This window comes from Perca flavescens, chromosome 9, assembly GCF_004354835.1.
Source record: "Perca flavescens isolate YP-PL-M2 chromosome 9, PFLA_1.0, whole genome shotgun sequence".
NCBI lineage: Eukaryota > Metazoa > Chordata > Actinopteri > Perciformes > Percidae > Perca > Perca flavescens.
In genome coordinates, this window is record NC_041339.1 from 17,849,363 (window position 1) to 17,871,683 (window position 22,321).

The window sequence follows — 22,321 nt, forward strand, 5'->3', positions numbered from 1 at the left end:
TATAGTCATAGGCCAAATCAACGAAATTAAGGTAAAGATGGTTTGAATTGTTACTCAAGGTCTAGTCTGGATGGACGACAATTCATTTATAATTGCCGGGAACCTCTGTGCCACTTGATCTTCCGCCGGATGTCCGTCGCCTGGTAAAACTCCGTTGGTTTCGGGAAACATCAACAAACTTCGAGCTAGCAAGCTATTTGCTGAAAATGGCAAGTTTTTTGGAAGAAAATTTGGATCGTGCAACAAGGCAGGCCTGCTTGGTTCTTTCGGGGAATGAGTGTAAAGATTTAACAAAGAATATGTTTACGGCATTTACTATCTAAAGACGTTTTGGGACGATTGACGGAGGGATATGATAGGGACAAAATACACACGGCGATACACTGGTAAGAGCAAATTACGATTAACCATGTATCCAGCTAAGTTAAATAGCTCACGTTACTGTATTGTGGGAACAGTTAAAGCTACAGTGTGTAGTTTCTGTCGCCCCCATGAGGCATTCTAAGTAATGACAATAAAACTGTCAGCACGCCCACGTGATACAAGCCTTCCGTGATCGCGCACCAACCCCACCCCTCCTCCATGCAGTTGCTAGTAACCAAGGAGAACTTGGAGGATTAAAATAACATGATGAACTCTTCAGAAGAGGTCATTATCTTCACTCGAGTTTCTGCGCGCAAAAGTCGCCAGACCACACAATCTTCTGAACATAGCCATACTGAGAAAAGTTGTGTGAAGCTGATAGTCTTAATTAGCTTTGTAGCAACTCATTTGGAAATGGCTTGAATGTAACAGACATTCATTATTATAAAAAAAAGTTATGCACTAAAGCTTTAACGTCATTTAATATTTTATGTGGCGTTTTCTTTTGCGGGGTGCAAATGTTCCACCAAATCAAGTTCCTTCCCGAGACCATTTTGCAGATACACCGTCCTGCCCTAGACGATTGTGATTGGTTTAAAGAAATGTTTCTCCTATCCAGGAGTGTATGTGTGGAGGGGCCAGACCTTACTCCGCAGCGCTGTGTAGATAAGTCTGGCAAGCGAGACTACTGGAGGTCTGAAGACCACCTGAGCCATTGAAGTTAAGATCAGGCATGAGCAAGTTTCTTTTCAGAATAATCCAAAGCATTTTTTACATGTTTAAGAATCAGAGCTTGACATTTGTGTTTCGCTGAAGTCACAGACGCCCTGATTGTACTCAAACTGTACCTCATCTTTGATGTCCTCTTGTTGTTGTGCTGTGAAGATCTCCATTGCTCCCATTAACCTCATCATCAGCTCGTCCACTGTCGTATTGCCTAAAGATAAAACAGTGTTTAATTTAGTTTTTGTGTTTTTACATAAGTTACACATATATTTATAGACGTTATCAAACTATTATTAAAGTTGAATTACCTTGAATAACATTTAGAACTTCATTGGATGTTCGTTTGCCCATGACTATAAGGAGCAGGGGGAACTGGTCTGTCTTGTATGTCCGTATAGTCTGTGTCACCACACTTCCAAAGTGCCTTGTACACATGGTGAGTAGTCTGGAAGACAAAGAAATAATCCAATTCAAATTCATCTTTTTATTCTATTCAATTCCTTTGATGGATTTTCTTGCCACTTAACAACTATTTCAAAACCTGTCATTTAAAAAAAATACAAAGACCAAAAAGCAGACACATACATACACATGCATGTACAAACAGAAACATTTTTACAACATGTGGAAAAAAAAAGCGTATACTCCAGATTTTCCAAGTGCAGCAGAAAAGAGAAATACATACCACTCGTGGCATTAAGGACTTTAAAACCAATTCTGCATTTTCCTATTCCATCAGAGTGACATGCTATCTCAATTGGAACCGTAGATGAATTAGTATTCCTCACCAGACACCCAGAATTGATAGCGCAAGAGAGGATTTCTTATTCCATTACAAAGACAGAACTTTTTAAATTAACATTTCAGAGAGGGAAAAGGGTAGCAGGCAGCCGGGGCCCCGCCAAGCTCCCTGTAAATGTCATAATATTAATGAATTGCTATAGACTGAATGCAAATATAGATTAGCTTTTTCTCCCGCCTTTTAATAAGATCTACTTTAATAACTGGCTGGTAAAATAGAGAAGTAATGGAATAGATGGAGGGACAGCAGGTCAGAAGAAGTAGATAGATGGAAGGTATGCTGTCTGAGAGGGGATGTAACTCATTAAAACATGAAGCCAAAGCTGCAGTCACTTGCAGACTTCTCAAACTGTGAAATAAAGTACTTGAGCTCATTGTGGTGCTTTCTAAATTAATAATTGTACTAGTGCTGAAAATATGGATGATCGAATTAAAGATCTGTGAAAGATGTGAAGGCTACACAGCCCCTAAGCAGAACTGAATTAAAGATATTTTAGGAATATGAGTCAAACAACACTTTTCAAAAATGTTGAACTTTGAGTGACCCAATTCTTGCAATGAAGAAGTTGGGTACCCTAAATCCTACTGATCATTTTGTCCTGACATTTGTCCCTGTTCAGACCTCGACCCAGGCAGATCATAACAATAGCCCACAGCGAAACTCTAACCTGTAATGAAAGACCAGGGAACAATGGACACTCACTTGAAGGGTAACCCAATCTTAAATATCCCATCAAACACAAGCCAACCAGCTTTGGTTTCAATCTCAAAACTAAGGAAGTCAGTCGACCACAGTAAAAAAATATCCTCATCACAACATTAAACTGCTCAACCTGTAAACACAACCTACAACGTGGCATATGTAACTAGCATATGAAGCATTTAAGATCAATCCACCTACAGAACAAGTATGGACACAACACTGAGGGCAGGAGGAAGTCAAACTACTGCAGGAACTGAGGTGAACAGTTCGGCACGGTCTCAACCAGCCATAACATAACATGGTAAAGAATGTAGCCTAGTCCATACCAGACTCGTGGCCTTTAAAAACCTTCAGGGGTAACTAAATGTAGAGGAAACACCTGCCTGGAACTTGCAGCTAAGTTGAGTTTAAGGCTCTGATGGTAAATATGACTGACAGCTTCTAATTTGTCACCAATCCCATCTCTATCTCTAACTGTACATCCAGACAGCTAAAATAGTTAATGTTTCCCTGAACTGTCAGATCACATTTCTTCAAATCAAAAGTGGTGCGTGAAGTTGACTGGTTAGACCTGACATTTGCTCCACTGAGCAGCTGATGAGTCAAGGCAGTACAGTAGCACTGCAGGGAATATTTTTGCCAGCCACCTGTATGGGAGTATGTATGGGAACCGGATGCCCTGATTGCGCACTGTGTCATACACACTTTGTTTCAGAGCAAACATGGACATGTTTTGAATTGAAAATGACATTTTGTTCCCCCCTATGTTTTCAGGTAGGAGGATGTCAAGAGGAGAAGTCAAGTGTACAGAACAGGTTTGCATGTTGGGTTTCTGCTCCTTGCGGTTAAGACACCAGCTTACACTCAAAAGGTCATTAACAATAAGATGAACACCTGTGTGTTTCTTGGTCATTGTACACCTATATTATTGTGTATGCTCCCTACAAAATAATTAGCAAGACAATAAAGTCACTTTAGTTTCATTTTTAGGGGTGCTTGTACAGATATGTTAGCATTGAATAAAATGTGTAATAGAATTGAGGAAGCATGTGATACTGATAAAATTATCTACTTTTAGTGCATTTATCTACCTATAGCTTGAATATTTGCCATGTGCAATGACGATATTTTAGATTCATTTCCCATGGGTGACAATTACACTGGCATCCAATCAGCAGAACTGCATTTATGCATAATTAATCATTAAACTAGGAGGCCTGTGAGAATACAGAGAGCTAAGCAACAGGCACATTCCAACATCAGCAGGTTCAACACACACACACACACACACACACACACACACACACACACACACACACACACACACACACACACACACACACACACACACACACACACACACACACACACACACAATCAGGATACCTTTCTAACAGCTTGTGTGATTGATGCCAATCACCAGTCACTTTGGATCAACCAGAGAGCGTGAGAATGCAGAGAAGCTGTGTGTGTGTGTGTGTGTGTGTGTGTGTGTGTGTGTGTGTGTGTGTGTGTGTGTGTGTGTGTGTGTGTGTGTTCATGCATTAGCAGCAAAGCTGGGACTAGCTGTGTGTGATGAAAAGCTCCAGATGTTGCCTGCCTTTTAATGTGCAATAAAAAGACTCAGCTGGGGCAAAAAGCAAAAGGAGGCCAATGGGAGAGAAAGGAGAGTGGAATGAAGGAAGGAGGGAATTTCCTTAAAAGAAATAATGGAGGGGTGAGGTCACGGTGCGAGTCTTTCTTAAATGGCTGCTACCAGAGGGCAGGCTTAACTCTGGAGGTTTTGGGGAGAGGGAGAGAGAGAGAGAGAGAGAGAGAGAGAGAGAGAGAGAGAGAGAGAGAGAGAGAGAGAGAGAGAGAGAGAGTGTTGAGGTAGTAGGATAAAGAGAAGGAAAATAAAGAGAGATTGACGGATCAGGGAGAAAAAGATGTAGCAGAAAGATGAGGGAAAGTAGGAGAGAACTCTAGGCACAATGGTAAGAGCGAACCCAATCATACCCTCAGCAGGTCCACTTTTACTTCCTTCTCTCCACAGCTCAACACTTGAACCAACAGGGGATCTGATCATCTGTTAAACATTGCAGCCTACATTTATTTTCAAACTAATTTCCAACATTTTCTACAAACTGTATCATAAAAACAAAAAAACCAACATTATAATAGCATGACCTGTGTCCTAATAAACAGGTGTCGCATAGACCTGCCAGTTACCAACACAGACTGCTGGAGCTCCACCAAAACTATAGATAGAGATGTTTGGACTCCAAGGGAGTCCTTCGTCTCCCACTGACCCTCTATTCAGGCAGCTTAGTCAAGATTGCCCAATCAGGGGCCTTGCCATGCAAACACAACGCCTTTTGTTAGCATGCAACCTTCGAGCTTCAAAAAGAGAATAAAGTAGAAGACAGAATGAGAAGACAGAGATACAGGGTGTGAGCAATGGCGTGAGAGCTGAATGCCAGCAATTAAAGACATTTAATTGCACACTAGTAGATAGACGAATAGATTTAGCTGTTTATGTGTCAAATGAGGTTCCATCCACACTAACATTTGAGATCATTTTCTAAAAGCTGACCACGCTGGAATGACAAAACACAGATCTCGTCTTCAGTCTTTGCTGGATTCAAATTTTAATAACTATATGATTGCAAGTAACAGGGTGGGGCACAGCACTAATTTAAACTATATTTACCTCCTCTGATAGAAGTATCAAAAACGTTGATACTAAAACAAGATAGTAACAGCTTCCTTAACAGGAAATTCAGTTTGCAGAGCCCTCTGCACACAATCAAGCTGCTCCCCTACTGAAATACATTCAATATCCTCTTTATTAGATACAACTCAGTATGCAAACAGTCCACTCCTCCAGACAGTAAATAGACACATAAATAAAACATAAGGATTAAGCATGCAGTCAGGGCTTAGATGTTTAGTTATTGCTCTACTTTAACTTTACAGTTGGCAAAAGGCTAAACACAGTATAATTCTTATGCTGGATCTCTGAGAGGTCCAGAGAATTAATTCAGTGGTTTTAAACAACCCGGGCTTATATTTTTGGTTATCATTCTGAGTGATTATCAAAAGTGTTTTCTCACTAGATTAATGATGAGACTTAGAGACCAGGGAAAACCACTGGACTGAGCTTTATAACAGCATCCATGTGTTACTGCAATTTGAAATATGGTTAATCATTTACATAACTAAATATATTACTAAATATAAACTAGACTTGTTGAAACTTTCCTGATCGCTCATGTAGCAATGTGTCAGGGACTGTAGCTTAAAACTGTTAAAACTGGACACTACGCGGTACTACAGTTGTAGCAATAGGGGCTGACCCAATAACAGGACAACTTGATACTACAATGCAACCCAGTACTAGAGCACCAAGAATTACATCTGTAAAATATTACTCAAGTTGAATCCATACTTGTCTGGCATGAATAGTTTAAGCTGAGTTTAAGTGTCACAAATGTAGTATTTTAAGGCAGAACTACTGTACTTACTTAAGGTATATTATACAGGGGTTCCTATTATTGTGTCCACCCCATGTATGTGTACCAAATAAAATGGACACTGTATATTTATTTCAGTCAAACATGTTTAGGGTAAGAAATTATAAATTTTCAAGTCATATCATACAATTAGTAAAAAAAAAAAAAAAAAAAAAAAAAAAAAAAGGATGTATTAAACTTAAGTTCTGCTCTATGACCAGCAAGTCATTTGAAAACAAACTCTTGTACCTGGCTTTGTTAGCTTCTTTAGTGACATCCCAGGCCCATGTGATAAAGTTCTGGCTCAGGTAGGCGACAATGGAGTCAGCGCACATCATTTGAGAACAGAAGACATTGCCGAGAACACTGTCATCATTGTAGAGGTAGATTGCCAGCAGCTTTCTCTGTAGAGAGAAGAAAGAAAAAGATATGAGCAAAATGTTGCACTGATTCCCTCTGGACATTTGTCTTGCTGAAGTGAAACAGATTTATTTATTTCATTGAGAGTTGATCCAGTGTTGGGACAAACACCACAATATATATATATATATATATTATAATAGTATAGTTGGATGTTAATAGATGGGTGCACAGCTTTTGTTAGGTTTCAGGAAAAGAGACTATAGCTTACAGGTTGGGTGACCAACTAGAACAGAAACACCTCTAAAAATAATGAACCGTCAAATCTGAAATGATGAGCATGACATTTAAATAATCCATTACTCTCAGATTTGCAGTGTGAGATCTGTCAGCTACGTGAGACATTTCCACATTACATGACCATAAAATGACATGAGGGACCACTGGGTGCAGAGCCAGCATGACTTCTACAGACCACAGCAAGGACACAACTGGCGAAAAAAAGCAAATACCACACAAAATCACATGGAGAGCGGTGTAAATAAAACTTCTTTTGGAGGCGACGAAGATATGGAGAAAACAAAACCGACAAATCACTCTATTTATTTTACACCAAATGCCAGCAGCCTGTTCAGGTTAGTAGCGGCAGGGCCAGACAATATTGACGAAGCTCCAAATCCAAGGATATTGACACCATCACCATCAAGCCTGGCAGATTCTCCCAACTGACAATCTAATTAAAAAACAAACACACCGACAAACATAAAAGGTTCCAGGGGACAATGTTGGAAATAATGCTCTCTAAATTACATGTCACTTCTCTTGCTATATAAGAACAAATAAGAAAAACTCTCTCAGTCGCCGCTTAGTTCATCTTTAACCATGGCTGCGTAGGGGGGGGGGTCAAGAGGTCTCTTTCTCAGGAGCAGTAATCTAGGCTACGTACGTCAAAAAGCAAAAAATCTACACAGGGCGTAAAACGTGATGGGAAGTGAAAGGAGAAGTTGTGCTTTACTGTGGCCTGTGTAGAATAGGAATGGGAGAGCACTGCTGTGTTTGCTCAACGATTAGTGCTTTAGAATAATCTCCAGGGCTCCTAGAGAGAAGGAGCTGGGGGACTCATTCATTGGGCCGATTCAACGGCCTGAAAAGATTAAACACTCATGCTGAGAAGACAAGCAAATTCAGTCTTGAGAGAGGAATGAGTGTGAGGGGAGGGAGAGTTTTACAACATGAAAAAGAAAAAGAAAAAACCTGATACACACTCAAACACTGACGTCCCAACACACATGCGCAGATGCGCAAACTTTACTGTGTGGTACCCACAAAGTGAAGGACTCACACTCACACACATGCATGCTCAATTAGAGCAAGTGTAAAGACTAATCAAAGTGGGCATTTTCGCCAACTGAACTCCTTCATCTTAGTTAAACTGTCCATACCCCTCTGTTCCCTCTCCGCTTTCAAGTCAGATCTTTTGTATTGCCTGTCTGAGAAGGGAGGAGCAAATCCCTCAGTTCAGCTAAATTACTAGGTCTAACCTGAGTTAGATAGTGACCCCATAGCCCTTCCTCGCACCTGCTCACCTGAATCTAAGCTTGCTTTGTGTGAGTGTGAGAGAGATAAAACTAAAGATTTCACGCAATGAACAGTGTTTGCATTGAATCAGCTTGAGCCTCTGATTGTACAATTAAGGGTGCTCTTACTCTGAATGTAGATCAATAGAGTTTGAGTCATTGCCACATTTAATAAAAAAATATAATTTTTCATCCAGATTTACAATGCCAATATTTCTTTAGTAACCTTAAATGAAGCCTCTGGGAAGATCAGTATCTGTGATCAATAAAACAGATATACTATTTAATGCACTGTACTGTAGCAGCAGTTTTGGCTGTATCCCTGTGAATTCCACACCACAGTAAAACTACCTGACCTGGACAGAGCCAACCATAAAGTACATTGGGTTTGACTCTGTCATAGCTCTAATAGTTGCTATTACTCTGCTTAAAAAAAGTTAAAGAATTTAGTCCTAAACATTGGTGCGTAAATTGATTAATCCTTTTGCTTCAGATCATACCTGTTCTTTGATTGAAGTGATCTCTGGACCAGACATCACATTTTCAACATTTTCATCTTCAGGTCTGCTATTAAACCTATATTGCGTAGTTTCTGTCACCCCTATGAGGAATTCTAAGTAATGACAACAACACTGTCGGTGCGTCCACATGATACAAGCCTTCGGTGATCCCCACTCCCACCCCTCCTCCATTCAGTTGATAGTTTATCCCGTCAAATCAAGGAGGACACAGAGGTTTTAAAAAAAACAAAAACAAACATGATTGACTCTTCAGAAGAGGTAATTATCTTGTAATTGTTATGTCGTCTTCGTCTCCCAAACTGAACGCTACTGTTATCCTTTCTCAGCGGGGACTTAAAACACATCACTCGAGCTGCTGCGCACGAAAGTTGCCGGACGACACCATTTTGTAAACATAGCCATACTGAAAAATACAGAGAGTTTTATGGAGCTGTGTAGCTTTAGCAATGGCTTGAATGTAACGGACGTTCATTACTATAAAATACTTGGGCACTATAGCTTTAATTTCCCTTACTCTGAGGAGAGTTGACATTTTCGCAAATGACTTTAGTAAATGTCCTGTTGAAACAGCATAATTTTCACAACAATTTAATTATGAATAAAAACAGCAACATTATCAGACAATGTTACAAGATTCTTAGATGTGTTTTAAGGGATAATCCATGATAAGCCATACAACTACTGAAAAATACAGCCGAGCAGAACACAGAGGCTATTAACTCTACTGTTCATTGTCTATTATCCCACATACCATTGTCACTTGCCAGACATCAATGTACAATTTAAGTAGTAGTGACATTTTGAGAAAAATGCACTTTTTCAATTGAAGCTTTGTCCTTGTACTATATTTTTCAACATTAGAATATAAATTAAACAGTTAATGTAGTTATTATATAGGTAATTATATTTAGAAATTATTTCTTCAATAATTAGGAGAAGCCTTCAATCTTTGAGTATTTACTTTATTTACTACCCTCCAACCAATCATAAGCAGGTATTCTCCATGGCCATGGAGGAACAATATATTTATCTTTCTGTTATGTTTATTAAAAAAAACTTTTCTGTCGACGGTTGATCAAATGATGCAACCCAAACAACAGGGCTTTCTGATAGTAATTACAGAAATTAAATTTTTCATGCAGGCTTGCTGTATTATAGGCTGTGTCTGAAATCACTCCACTCCATTTACTTTTGGTATTTTATTTGAGCGTCTAGCGAAATAGTGTGTGCACATAGCACTAGCTATTGCAAAGAAAATTTAAAAAAAGAAAGCAACCAAACTAATCCCCCTACCCACTAGCCTTCAACTACAAAGTGTCACTCAACAAGATACAGACATACACAGAAAGGTACAGCAGGAAAGAAGGACAGAGAAGTCCAGAAAGGGATTGCTCTACAGATGGCAGGCTCAGTCTGGAAAAGCAAACACTTCAAAATGAAGAGCTCAAATGACTGATCTAATGACCTTGAACACATAGTGGGAGAAAACATTCAGATCGATGACCAACCACACAGGAGGATCTCCACACCCTGCAGAAAACACATTACGTCTTTATAAAAGAAACGGCACCAAATTCGGAACTCTTTCTGACGTGTGATTAAACGAACCGCATACATTCGTACCTTCATTTCATGCACATTTAGTAACTCTACATTGATTTAACCCGTAATCCATTTATTTATGCATGAGCGTAATCATTTCAGGTGCAGTCAAACCATGACTTAGTGTTGCTTGATGTACAGCCCTAGATCTGATGGATATCTGGCATCCATATGCCATTCTGATTCACTAGTGCTCTTTCCTCTTGACTCTGCACGGCTATTGCTGGGTTTTTAAAGCAGATACTTGGCAGTGATAAATCCATGAACTCCCCTCTCCAGTAAGGCTATGAATTTTGATGTGTCTTTGTGTGTGGCAGACAGGAGATGAGTGGAGAGCGGAGGAGAGTGGGGTTAGAGTGATTAACCACTGCGTTGATGGGGATTTAGTGAGGCTCGAGGTTAGTGATGGGTGGCCTATCTCTCTGTACGCTCTGACTAACCACTGATCCCCAAGAGGGTTCAGCTCAGCTCAGCTCTGCAGCCCAAAGCATTTTCATTAAGGATGGATTGAGTCTATCTCAACAGTCACCCAACACACACCTTCAGAAACACTTCATCAAATGTAGTGTTTTGCTTAGTGATTAGCCTCTCCCAGGCTTTGAGAGAGTGAGACTGATTCCTCTGTTTATAAACTCCCTGAGTAGTCCCCCTTCAGTCAAATCTGTCCTATTCCAATATCCCCTTAATGAAGTCAGCTTTCTCTATGATGGAGGACACAAAAACTAGATTCCCTTTCAAATGGAAGCAAAGAGCAAAGGATGGGATGGCTGGGCAGATGTAAGAAGGGACGGCGTAGTCGTGCACATATGCTACTGTGTAATGAAACCGTCAAAAGCAGCATGTTTTGGCCTGTCGTCTAGGACGCTTGTGACAAAACAGGACAAACACTGAACAGATCAAATAGCTTCTGTTTTCATGCAAAATTCTATGCACATATACAGCTTCCCTAAAGCCATTCTAACCACGGCACAGTTGGCAGACTAAGTCAAGCTCACCCAGAATAAAACTAAATACAGTGAAAAAGAATACTATTTCGCCCCTGCGTTGTGTAGAGCAAAGTGGTATTGTACAGAGTGTGCGAACACCAGGGAGACATCGGCCATATTGTGCTGGCTTAGGAGAGGAGATCAGCTGGGAAGCAGGCGAGACGCCAAGCTTCTCCTTAGGTTTTTTTTCAATCTCTGTGTATTTCACACTCTCTCCATCGCTTACCCTTATCCTGCAGCCTTTCATGCTTTTATTCCTCTCTTTCAGTTTGCTCCTCTGACTAACTTTTTTGCATCCTTCTCTTCTTTCAGACCACGTTGTGCCCCTACTATCATCTATTCCACCCTCCCTCCCTCTCTGTGTGCCTGATCTGAACCCACCTAACATCTTGCTGTGTCCTCACAGTCTAATAAGGCTGTAATCCACACAAGCTGTCAGTTGATACAAGCATCCTTAAAAGGACAAAAGCCAAAAAAACAAGCGGGAAAGTGGACAGCTAAAAATAAAGCCGCAGCTGTCAGGGTGAAAATTTGATGAGGGTTTTGATGAAATGATATCAATGTGGCTATAAAGCCTTCTCCACACAGCATGACACAGGGGGCCGACAAATAACAGTAAACACTGTTTAAAAAAGGACTCTGAATTAAAAGTATGTATGTAAACACATTGCAAATAAAGGTAATTTAATGTGGTATGAGAAGAAGCAGTTTTTATTGTTAATGTCAATCATATCACCTGTTGGTTACATGTATTTTGTTGCTCTCAGTTCAGTTTATGATTGGCATATGCTAATATTATTTTTCAGACTTCATTGCAAGTGTGGCAGCGATTATTTGGCCTCTATGGAGTTCTGCGAGTCATGATGCAATCAACGACTCAGCCAGTTATAAATACTGCTAATTGGCATTAAGCCTTATATGCCCTGCATTTTAGGTAATGTTTACAATCATTATTAATTTACTTCATAGTTAAGTTATTTTACTCTTGGGGTTTTTATAATTTGTCTACTAAGGCTGCGTTCAGACTAACAAAAGCTCTGTGTCGAAAAACTGCAACCTCTCATGGGACAGTAACCAGTGCAGTGCAGACTGGGTGCCAGTGCAGAGGGTTCCAGCAAAAAATAAATAAAAAAAAGAGATGTTTAACCTGGCTAAACGTTTACCATAGTGCAATATCAACGTAAACCAGAAACGTACTGCAGTGTAATCAACTCTATCTCACCGGTCCTCAGGACAGGAAGATCCATTCTACAATTTACTGCAGCGTGGACTGCAGACTAGGCATATACAGAAATTGGTTATAATACTGACCACTGTGTCTTAAATTCCCACCAGCTCAGTAATGAAGGAGAAGATATGAGAAACGCAGCATCTCCCTTGACAGATAGAGAATGAATAATATCCAGCACAGTTTGTGTTGCTCCTCTGTTGTCTTAAGTAAAGAAAACTGCTCACCCAGCAGAGATGACATCAGTGCTAAAGGACAAGCCAACATTGGTAACATCATTGCCTTGTATCTTACACAGTCCAAATTAAAAGTGTTTGAAAAACAGGATTTTGTTACCCATTATAGTATCTAACTAAATTAAAAACCTTCCTATGAGTTACTGAACAGTCAATCAGCTTACTTACATCTCTGGCTTTGCCATGAAAGGCCTCTTGAGACGCTGCCTCCAAAGAGCCAATGAAGAACATTGGGTGGGTATCTCCATACCTAAGGGACATACAGAACAGAAAAAACAATACATAAACGCATTGTTAAATGCCAGCCTTCTTTGATTTTAAAGTCCTTTGAAGCACCTGACACTTAGCTCACCTTGAAGAAAATTCAGCAGTAAAGTGCAGTAAGGCATCAGCTTCATTCTCACTATTCTCTGGCACTATAAAGAGACAACAAATAGTCTATGGTCAGGCTTTGAGATGCATGTCACTGGAATTTAATACAATATATGGAGCTAAAATTAGGAACTCTGATCTAACATTAAGATGCTCCACTGTGCTTACTCATAGGTGATTTCCGACAGGTAGAGGAGCCCATTCCAAACATCTCTGAATCGTCCACACCAAACTCTGACGCATCCTCAAAATCATCCCCCTCACTGTCACTGACCATATGGACATCTGCACACTGTAAACATAAATGATTCATTCATTTCCAGATTTATTTCAACAAGAGTAATTCAAAGAAGCATTTCTTTACCGTGTTTTACAAGTTAGCATGTATACACAGTGCCCAAGGAGAAGGCAATCCACAGGAAAGAGTGTGTGTATATACCTCTTCTGTTGGTTCCTGGGAATTGGCTGGTGAGGACCTTCGACAAACACTGAGGTGATGGCAAGGATAGGTGATCCCAGAGACAGCTAGCGTCATCTAAAAACAGGGAACATAATGAAAGAGTGATTAAGTCTAGTCTAACAAGCAAGGCCAACCAGTTGGTTGAGATCTTAGACAATACTATATGTGATTACTGCCCAAATCTTAGTCCACTCAAAGTTACCATTAAGTAAAATTGAGTCCTATCTGTTCATTAGTGGGCGAGAAGGATGTCACTTATTTCTACTCCTTACCAAAGACTGAACTTAGATAGTACATACATATAATACTTAGATATAGAACAAAACAAATGTCACACAACTGACTCTCAAGGTGTACATCATAGTACCTTCTCAAATACTTTAGTTATAGCGTATTTTGGACTAGGTTTCCCCAGGCTGTAGATGCATAGCCCGTATCCTGAGATACTTTATGACTCTCAAACACAGGCTTCATCTTTCTAATCAGGGGAGAAGCTTGATGAGGTTTCTGTACACCTGCAGTAGCTGTTAGTGTGATGGTGGTTTGTAGTATACGAACACCTGACTAATGAGCTCCCAAATCCTAAGCCAGGACTGAAAATGTCAGCGTTCAGCAGGGACTCATTACAGCTGGTGTCTCCTGGCTTAGACCCCCAGGGACATCAACAATACAGGTAAGGCAGTTTGAGGATGTAATGTGAAACTCAAGATTCTCCCCTTTGAAAAAAAGTGCTGTGGCAGATTTTAGATTATTTCACAGACTGTAAAAAATAATGGCCAGAGCTTCCAGGTCTGAAAAGTTAACCCAATGCAAGAATACCTTAAACCTGCATTATATCCAATTTCCAACAGGAGGTGACTCCACTGGCTGCAAGAAGAAGGCAGCTTATTTAGAAGTCTACGAGAAAATAACCCTACTTCTCACTTGATTTCAGTAAACATTTTAATAATGAGGTTATGGTTTCAATCGCTACTTTCAAGTCTTCTTCAATACAGAATGATGTTCATTTAGTAAATTATGGTCCCATTTATGTTTAAGTTGAAGATAATCATAGACAGTATATAATGAAGAATATGCAGGGGATGCTTTGGGGCGGGGCTACACACTGACATATCAATCATGGTAGAATATTAGCAATCCGTACGGTGTACATTAAAGTAGCCGTGAACTTGTTTTTGGGTGTTGTCTATGTTTTTGTCTTAATGAAACCTAACTTTCCCTCTTCATTGTTTGGCTTAGCGCAGCACCATTAAAAACTTAGACAACACAGGGTTAGCCGCTTCATCCTCCCCAGCACCACCCGCTCGTCCAAAAATCGCCACGTCTGGTTTAAAAAAAATTTAAAACTCTAAGCTTTAAAAACGTAGTACACAAAAAATGGCCGACGTCACTGCTGCCACGTCCATTATTTGTAGTGTATGGATTGATTCCCTTCATATAAAAACATCTAAATGTCAAGCTTTTCTCAACATAAAGACACCTTTGTTAATTCCTGTCAACAGCAACCACTGAAAGCAGGACTGGTAACAATCAAACCATGACTTATAGCCTAAATGTACTGATACTTGTCACAATAATGCAACAATATATTCACTGATGTACTAATTGTTAAGAGCAGAGCAGAAAGCCCAGATGCAAATACTTTTCTGGGAGAGTGAACATCTAAACAAAAGGGCTGAGGCAGGGCAGGCAGGCTGGGTGTGATAAGAGGCAGAGAAGCTGCTCGTCTCCTGCAGAGGTCCTGTGATCTGCTCCATTGTCGGGTGCTAAGACACACAAAGAGCAGCTGGACATGGTTGAATCAGGAGACGATTACATGCAACGCCAATTGAGTCTGAAAAGGACTACACAGACCGCAGGGAGTTTCTCTCTTTCTGTCGCTCTTAAAGTAGAGTGGTTCCTTATACTGGCCTCAGCCTCTATAGCATGAGAGAACAGTGTAAGCACTAGACCTTGTCAGCAACATGGACTTACTAGTGAGTACTGCTGTGTACCTGGCACTGATAAAAATCAACATATCTGACAAAGTGCCACGCTGTCTATTATTTTCACACTACCTTATCTTTCCAGTGTAAGTAAGTTAGCCGCAGCCAAAAGCCAAAATATTTGCACAATAAACAGTTTGTACAATTGTGGCTGAGCTACATGCTTAACTAGTGTTTGGCAATATAACAATATGTATTGATATATTGTATAGAAATTTGTCTACTGTCAAGTGTTTACTATAATCTATCTATCCCTAACTATCTAACTTTGGGTGTATTAGACCATTTTAGGCAATGTTAAAAGGAGGAGGACTGCTTTATAGTGAATTTTGAATCAATATGATGAAGCACCTTGATTTGTGAGGCGTTTTATTCACTGGGTTAACTAAACAGACACTCCAGACTGGTTTTTGAACCCATAAACAGTTTCTTCAGAAAATATAGTGTTTATAATATATAAATAATATATATTTATTTTATATCACAATAACAATCTATAAAGTGATATAAAATATATTATATATACTGTGATGAAAGATTCTGTTCATAATATCCACCTCATGTTCTTTGGCCCTTAGATGTGGCTGTGCATACATAAGGAATGTAACTAAGATAATGAACTTTATCTGATCCTGAGTGGACTCTATAGATTACAATATTAACCACTGTGTCTTAAATTCCCACCAGCTTAGTAACCAAGAGGAAGATATGAGAAACGCAGTATCTCCCCTGACAGTTCGAGAATGAATATTATCCTGATGAGTGTTCTTCCTCCATGTTGTCTTAAGCAAAAAAAAAACTGCTAAAAAAAAGCAGAGGCTAGACTGCCATCATGCAATGTTGAAACTACACAAACAAAGAATGACATCACAGCTAAAGGGACTAGCCAACATTGAAACAGAAATATATATATATATATATATATATATATATATATATATATATAATATATATATATATATATATATATATATATATATGGGTTTCTCAGTAAATTAAAACCTTTTCTATGAGGCCTCAAACAGTCAGTCCCACAATCAGTAACAGAGGTCAACACACGGATAATAGAAGAAACAGATTGTATTTCTTGTGTATTACCAATTAGTAGCGAGTGTACTCTTGACAATTAAAAGTGTGTAAATGTCACAGCAAGGACAGCTGAGTATCCCTGGAACACCTACGAAGAACACTTAACTGAATTGCCTCGTGTTTGCTCATGTAACTTAAGTCTAATTTAGTAGTCTGGTCCTGTTCATTAGATCATTGTGTTATTCATATCTTTCCAGAGAAGAACCAAAAACATTCTCCCAACAGCAAAAGTAAAGTTAGTTAGCAATACTTTTTGTTGAACGAAAAAAAAAAAAAAAAAAAAAAAAAAAACAGTGACTTAAAGAAAAGCTATGGCCATTTGAGACATGATGGCTCTCAGGCATGAGGGTTGAATTTGCACTGAGAGAGAGTTGTAAGTATTGAGCTGGACAAAGACATACTAGGGTATGAGCTTTAAGGATGTGAAGGCATGGTCCCAAGTCTATTCTGCCTATTCCCCAATCGAGTGGCAATCAAACGTGAGAATCTTAACAGCGGCCGCCGAGAGGATCCCCATAAACCCTTTACCCCCACTACTTACAATGACAGGCTTTCGTTTGAGGGCCTAATAAGTGTATAAATAAAGTTGATCACTTCCCCTGTCAAAGACAGCCTGGAGGGTTTGGGCTGACATGGATGCAAGGAGAAGAGGTGAAAAGAGGAAATAAATGAGTTGAGTGCCTCTCAATCCTCTTCCTCGCTTTGACCCAATGGCTTCTCCTGATGTTCAGGTACACAAGTGCAGCTTGGCGGCTCAGTGGTAAAACGTGGAAACAAGGCTGAAGTGCCGCAGGGCACAGGGGGTGGGGGATGAGGTTAACCCCCCCAAATGACCCTCTCCCACATCTCCACACAAAGGAACTGGCTCCTCTTTTTTGGATTCTTTTAATTAACACTTGCATTGAGGCTCTAAGCATTCAGGGGCCGATACAGGGAAAGAATTTTCTCTCCCTTACCCCCTCCCTCATTTCCCTCTTCTCTTCAACCCTTTCTTCCCTTCTCTACCCTTCTTTCTCTCCCTTCATTCTTTCCGTGTTTCGTTTTTTCTTTTCTAGTGTAGGCAGTGTTTGGATTAGGTGTCTGGCTGTGAGTGTGAGATAATTACTACTGACAGCTGCACTGATGGCAACCACAACCACAGTACCACCTTACTCCACTTTCTCTTTGATGGAGCAAGGGAAGAACAGCGACAAAAGTGGGGGAGAGTAGGCAGTAGAGGGAAATGTGATGGACAGAAGTGGAAGTATGGGGACTATAAGAAAAATGAATACATGATAGGGGTAAGGGAGCCAGCAAGGTGAGCCCCACCCTTAACCCTGATAGTTTCCATCTTTTTCAGGCTCCTTTGAGCTTTGCTGAAGATATGCCTCTTCTGATTAGTATCTGGGGTCCTGCAGTGTGTGTAATGTATGTACACACGCAAACAAATGCAAATACAGAACTAGAGGCTAAGGTTGGCATAAATAAATTACTGTTGGATCAGTGGGATGATTAACAAGCACAACCATATCTGTGAAATGTGAGCTTCACGCAACGCATGCAAACAGTTAGAAGCGATAGAAAATGAGACTGACGGACTAACTTGGTGCTGAATGTCACCTGAAGGCAGCCAATCGCAAAAGGGAGGGGGGCTCTGCCTGAGCTTACTGCTGAGCCCTGTTGCTACGGTAACCACCAGGCCCCCCTCAATAAATCCTCGGTTTAATAGGCCCCTATCAGGTAGAGGAGGATTCCATTAATGCCAGCTGGGAACTGGAGGGAGGTGCTGGCCTACAAGGCAAGGCACCTCCGAGACTCTGCAGCATTAATACATTAGCAAACACCAAGAAACACTGCATAAATGTCAGCAATTACTGGCTAGAAGGAACGGTGGGTGGTGGTGGGGGTTGAGGAGATGAGGGGATGCAATAAGGATGTCCCACTGGCTGTCAATCACTCCAACAGGTGTGGAGGAAAGATCAAAACAGCTCCAATGAGATGAGGCCTGTCTGGAAACTCTCCACGCTGTACCGTTTAGGCAAAGGAATAGTAGAAGAAAAGGGGACGGAGGAAGAAGGGGAAGAGGCTCAATCAGCGCATTTCAAACAGCACAGGAAGTTAATATCCAGTTGCCCTCTCAAATTGACTCTTGCCAAAAGCTTGTCATCATCTTGACCACTGTTGAAAAAAGCTTTGGCAAAGCCACGAGAATCAAGAGGAAGGCTGAGCTAGAACATGGTATTTCACAAATTATGCTGGAGTATTTGGTTTAATCTACTTGGGAGTAAAATTAATTCCATCAAGTTTTAACTACAGTAAAGTACAATAGTTTTTTTTCTGATGGAGGACTTTTCTAGTACTATCAACATTGTTGTGATGCAGTAAATCTGTTGACAGTTGATAGAAATGCGGAAAATAAAAACACACAAAAGACTGACAGTGTGCTTCTCCACATGATGCTCCACTTGGCTACTCTGGCAAATACTTCTTAGTCTTCTAATGAATCTATGAGAAACACTGAAATAATGGCACCTAAAAAATGTATTCAAGAAAATTTCCAATTGCTGAAAAAGTGTCATGTGTCTGAATGTTTTGTTTTGATTCTGTTATGTTTTGCACATTCAGGAAGTGCCATGTGCTCAGTGAATTAAATTTATTTCCTGCAGAATGTTTTGTTTTTGAAGCTTGAAAAGCTATGAATTAAATATCCTATATGGCTTTAATGGTAAAAATGTATTTGACGCATCGTGATATCGAATCGAATTGAATTGCTGACATCAGTGAAGATTGACACCTCTAGTGTCAGGTGTGCTTTGGGTGTCACACCACGTACTGAAACAATGACATTATTCTGGGACAATGTTGGATAGTTTAACAAGAGAAAGGTGCTCACATTAGCAGCCACGTTTGAGGGTTGCAGGAGTTGATGAAAAACATTGTCGAACAGAGATAAACTAATGTTGCAGTTAATATCTTTTTACAGTGTTGTGATTTACAGTAAGGAAAATAAGTATTTGAACACCCTGCTATTTTGCAAGTTCTCCCACTTGGAAATCATGGAGGGGTCTGAAAATGTCATTGTAGGTGCATGTCCACTGTCAGAGACATAGTCTAAAAAAAGATCCAGAAATCACAATATATGATTTTTTAACTATTTATTTGTATGATACAGCTGCAAATAAGTATTTGAACACCTGTCTATCAGCTAGAATTCTGACCCTCAAAGACCTGTTAGTCTGCCTTTAAAATGTCCACCTCCACTCCATTTATTATCCTAAATTAGATGCACCTGTTTGAGGTTGTTAGCTGCATAAAGACACCTGTCCACCCCATACAATCAGTAAGAATCCAACTGCTAACATGGCCAAGACCAAAGAGCTGCCCAAAGACACTATACACAAAATTGTACACCTCCACAAGGCTGGAAAGGGCTACGGGGAAATTGCCAAGCAGCTTGGTGAAAAAAGGTCCACTGTTGGAGCAATCATTAGAAATGGAAGAAGTTAAACATGACTGTCAATCTCCCTCGGACTGGGGCTCCATGCAAGATCTCACCTCGTGGGGTCTCAATGATCCTAAGAAAGGTGAGAAATCAGCCCAGAACTACACGGGACCTGAAAAGAGCTGGGACCACCGTTTCCAAGATTACTGTTGGTAATACACGAAGACGTCATGGTTTGAAATCATGCATGGCACGGAAGGTTCCCCTGCTTAAACCAGCACATGTCAAGGCCTGTCTTAAGTTTGCCAATGACCATTTGGATGATCCAGAGGAGTCATGGGAGAAAGTCATGTGGTCAGATGAGACCAAAATAGAACTTTTTGGTCATAATTCCACTAACCGTGTTTGGAGGAAGAAGAATGAGGAGTACCATCCCAAGAACACCATCCCTACTGTGAAGCATGGGGGTGGTAGCATCATGCTTTGCGGGTGTTTTTCTGCACATGGGACAGGGCGACTGCACTGTATTAAGGAGAGGATGACCGGGGCCATGTATTGCGAGATTTTGGGGAACAACCTCCTGAAAAACTACAGGATACGTTTGACCTCTGTACTTTCAAACAAAGGCTACTGTACCAAATATTAACATTGATTTTCTCAGGTGTTCAAATACTTATTTGCAGCTGTATCATACAAATAAATAGTTAAAAAATCATACATTGTGATTTCTGGAATTTTTTTTTTTTAGATTATGTCTCTCACAGTGGACATGCACCTACGATGACAATTTCAGACCCTTCCATGATTTCTAAGTGGGAGAACTAGCCAAATACTTATTTTCCTCACTGTATATTCTCTGCATAAACACTGACAATTATGTCAAACCCGTACGTGACCCAGGTCAACACAATCTGCCTGCTAGAAATGAGCATCACCTCACGTTGCTACTGCTTAAACTACACTTTGTGCCACTTCCTTTTACATTCAACATCCTTGGTCTAACATGACATACAATAACACAGTGCAGTGAATGAACTGATCGGTTGTCCAGTGTTACTTGAGAATTATCCATCCTGATCCAATTTCAACTCTCCATAAGACCTCTACTAATACAGAGCACAATAAACAATGAAACACATCGAGTGGACAGTATCAGGGAGGGTGAGGTAACACATAACTACTAGTTTCCCTGAAACTGAGAATTTCTTTCTAACAAAATAATTTCCTACGCTCCAACAATACATAAACAAACAATGCCACCACTCAAATATCTCTTCCTCAGAACACAAAACAACTGACAGTTGACATTGATACTCTGAATAAGTTGATGAATTAGATTTACTATAACAACAGGAACATATTTGTGCTACTTGTGACTCTTTAATGCAGCAACTGCAGAAACTAACCTGTCTGAGAATTCAACAAGGAACTACCAACTCAACTGTTACAGCATTTATACTAGAGGCAACTACACTGGTATTGTCAGAGTTAGTGCTGGCTATCGTTCAAATAAATGTTTTGATACTGTGGTCAATACAATACCACACTGATAAAAAAAAATGACACTTAAATCCAAAAGTCTAAAATACAAGTTTTCTGCAAAAAATAATTATTGTTCTATTGAAAGCTAACTTCATCTTAAATACTTCTTCAATGTTTAATTTTGTGAACTTCACCTAAATAAAATACAGTACAATATAAAATTGGAATGCAAAAGGAAATGTATGACCTACACAATGAGGAAACATTTTCCCAAAACATTCAATGGCTATTTCACAGTTCCGTTGGTTTCTCAAAAAGTATTAAAGTTTGATATCAAGCCCTAGACACAGTGTGTACAACAAGAAAGGCACATTTCCAAACACATGTGTGTGCAAATATGCACACACACAAACACAAATGCAAGCAGGTTATAAATGCAGTTATATCACACACTTAAAAGGCAAAGCAGAGTTAAGTAGTAATCAATTCCACTGAAAGCGGGCCAGTGTGCGGAGCTAAACGTATTCTGGGGCCTCTGGCTGCCATGTTTATTGGCCCAAACCCTGGGAGATGAGACTGGGCTAATGAGCTAGACACTAACACTGGCTCCCTACCCGCCAGCTAGGCCAGCCAAGCCCTCGGCTTTTTCTGTTAATACCTTCAGACGTTTCAATAAGAGGGCTGTGGCTAGAGCAGAGGCCATTATTACACTTCTGTCTCTGTGCTTTTTAATATCTCCTCATCCAGGAAACACTGCAGATGTGTGTTAGCCAGGTGCCAACCGGGCCTATGATGCCACAATGAGCTGCAATATCCACAGCTAAGTTAGGGGGCCAAGCTTCACGGATAATCAGAACGCAGATCACAAAAATGCAAACAGTAAAAAATTGTATTTTACCTTATCCTTACTTAACA

The 22,321-nt window shown here is 40.1% G+C and overlaps 1 protein-coding gene across 3 annotated transcripts in view; it reads right to left on the reverse strand.

The window, feature by feature from the left end:
• Positions 1 to 22,321, reverse strand: part of faf1 (Fas (TNFRSF6) associated factor 1) — a 75,372-nt gene that overhangs the window by 16,966 nt on the left and 36,085 nt on the right. For all 3 annotated transcript variants that reach the window (XM_028588009.1, XM_028588011.1, XM_028588010.1), the window contains exons 9-15: positions 13,409 to 13,504; positions 13,138 to 13,261; positions 12,950 to 13,013; positions 12,766 to 12,847; positions 6,337 to 6,491; positions 1,398 to 1,534; positions 1,212 to 1,300 (exon numbers count right to left, since the gene is read on the reverse strand). In XM_028588009.1, the coding sequence (XP_028443810.1) occupies positions 1,212 to 1,300; positions 1,398 to 1,534; positions 6,337 to 6,491; positions 12,766 to 12,847; positions 12,950 to 13,013; positions 13,138 to 13,261; positions 13,409 to 13,504 (747 nt within the window). The remainder of the gene's footprint in view (positions 1 to 1,211; positions 1,301 to 1,397; positions 1,535 to 6,336; positions 6,492 to 12,765; positions 12,848 to 12,949; positions 13,014 to 13,137; positions 13,262 to 13,408; positions 13,505 to 22,321) is intronic.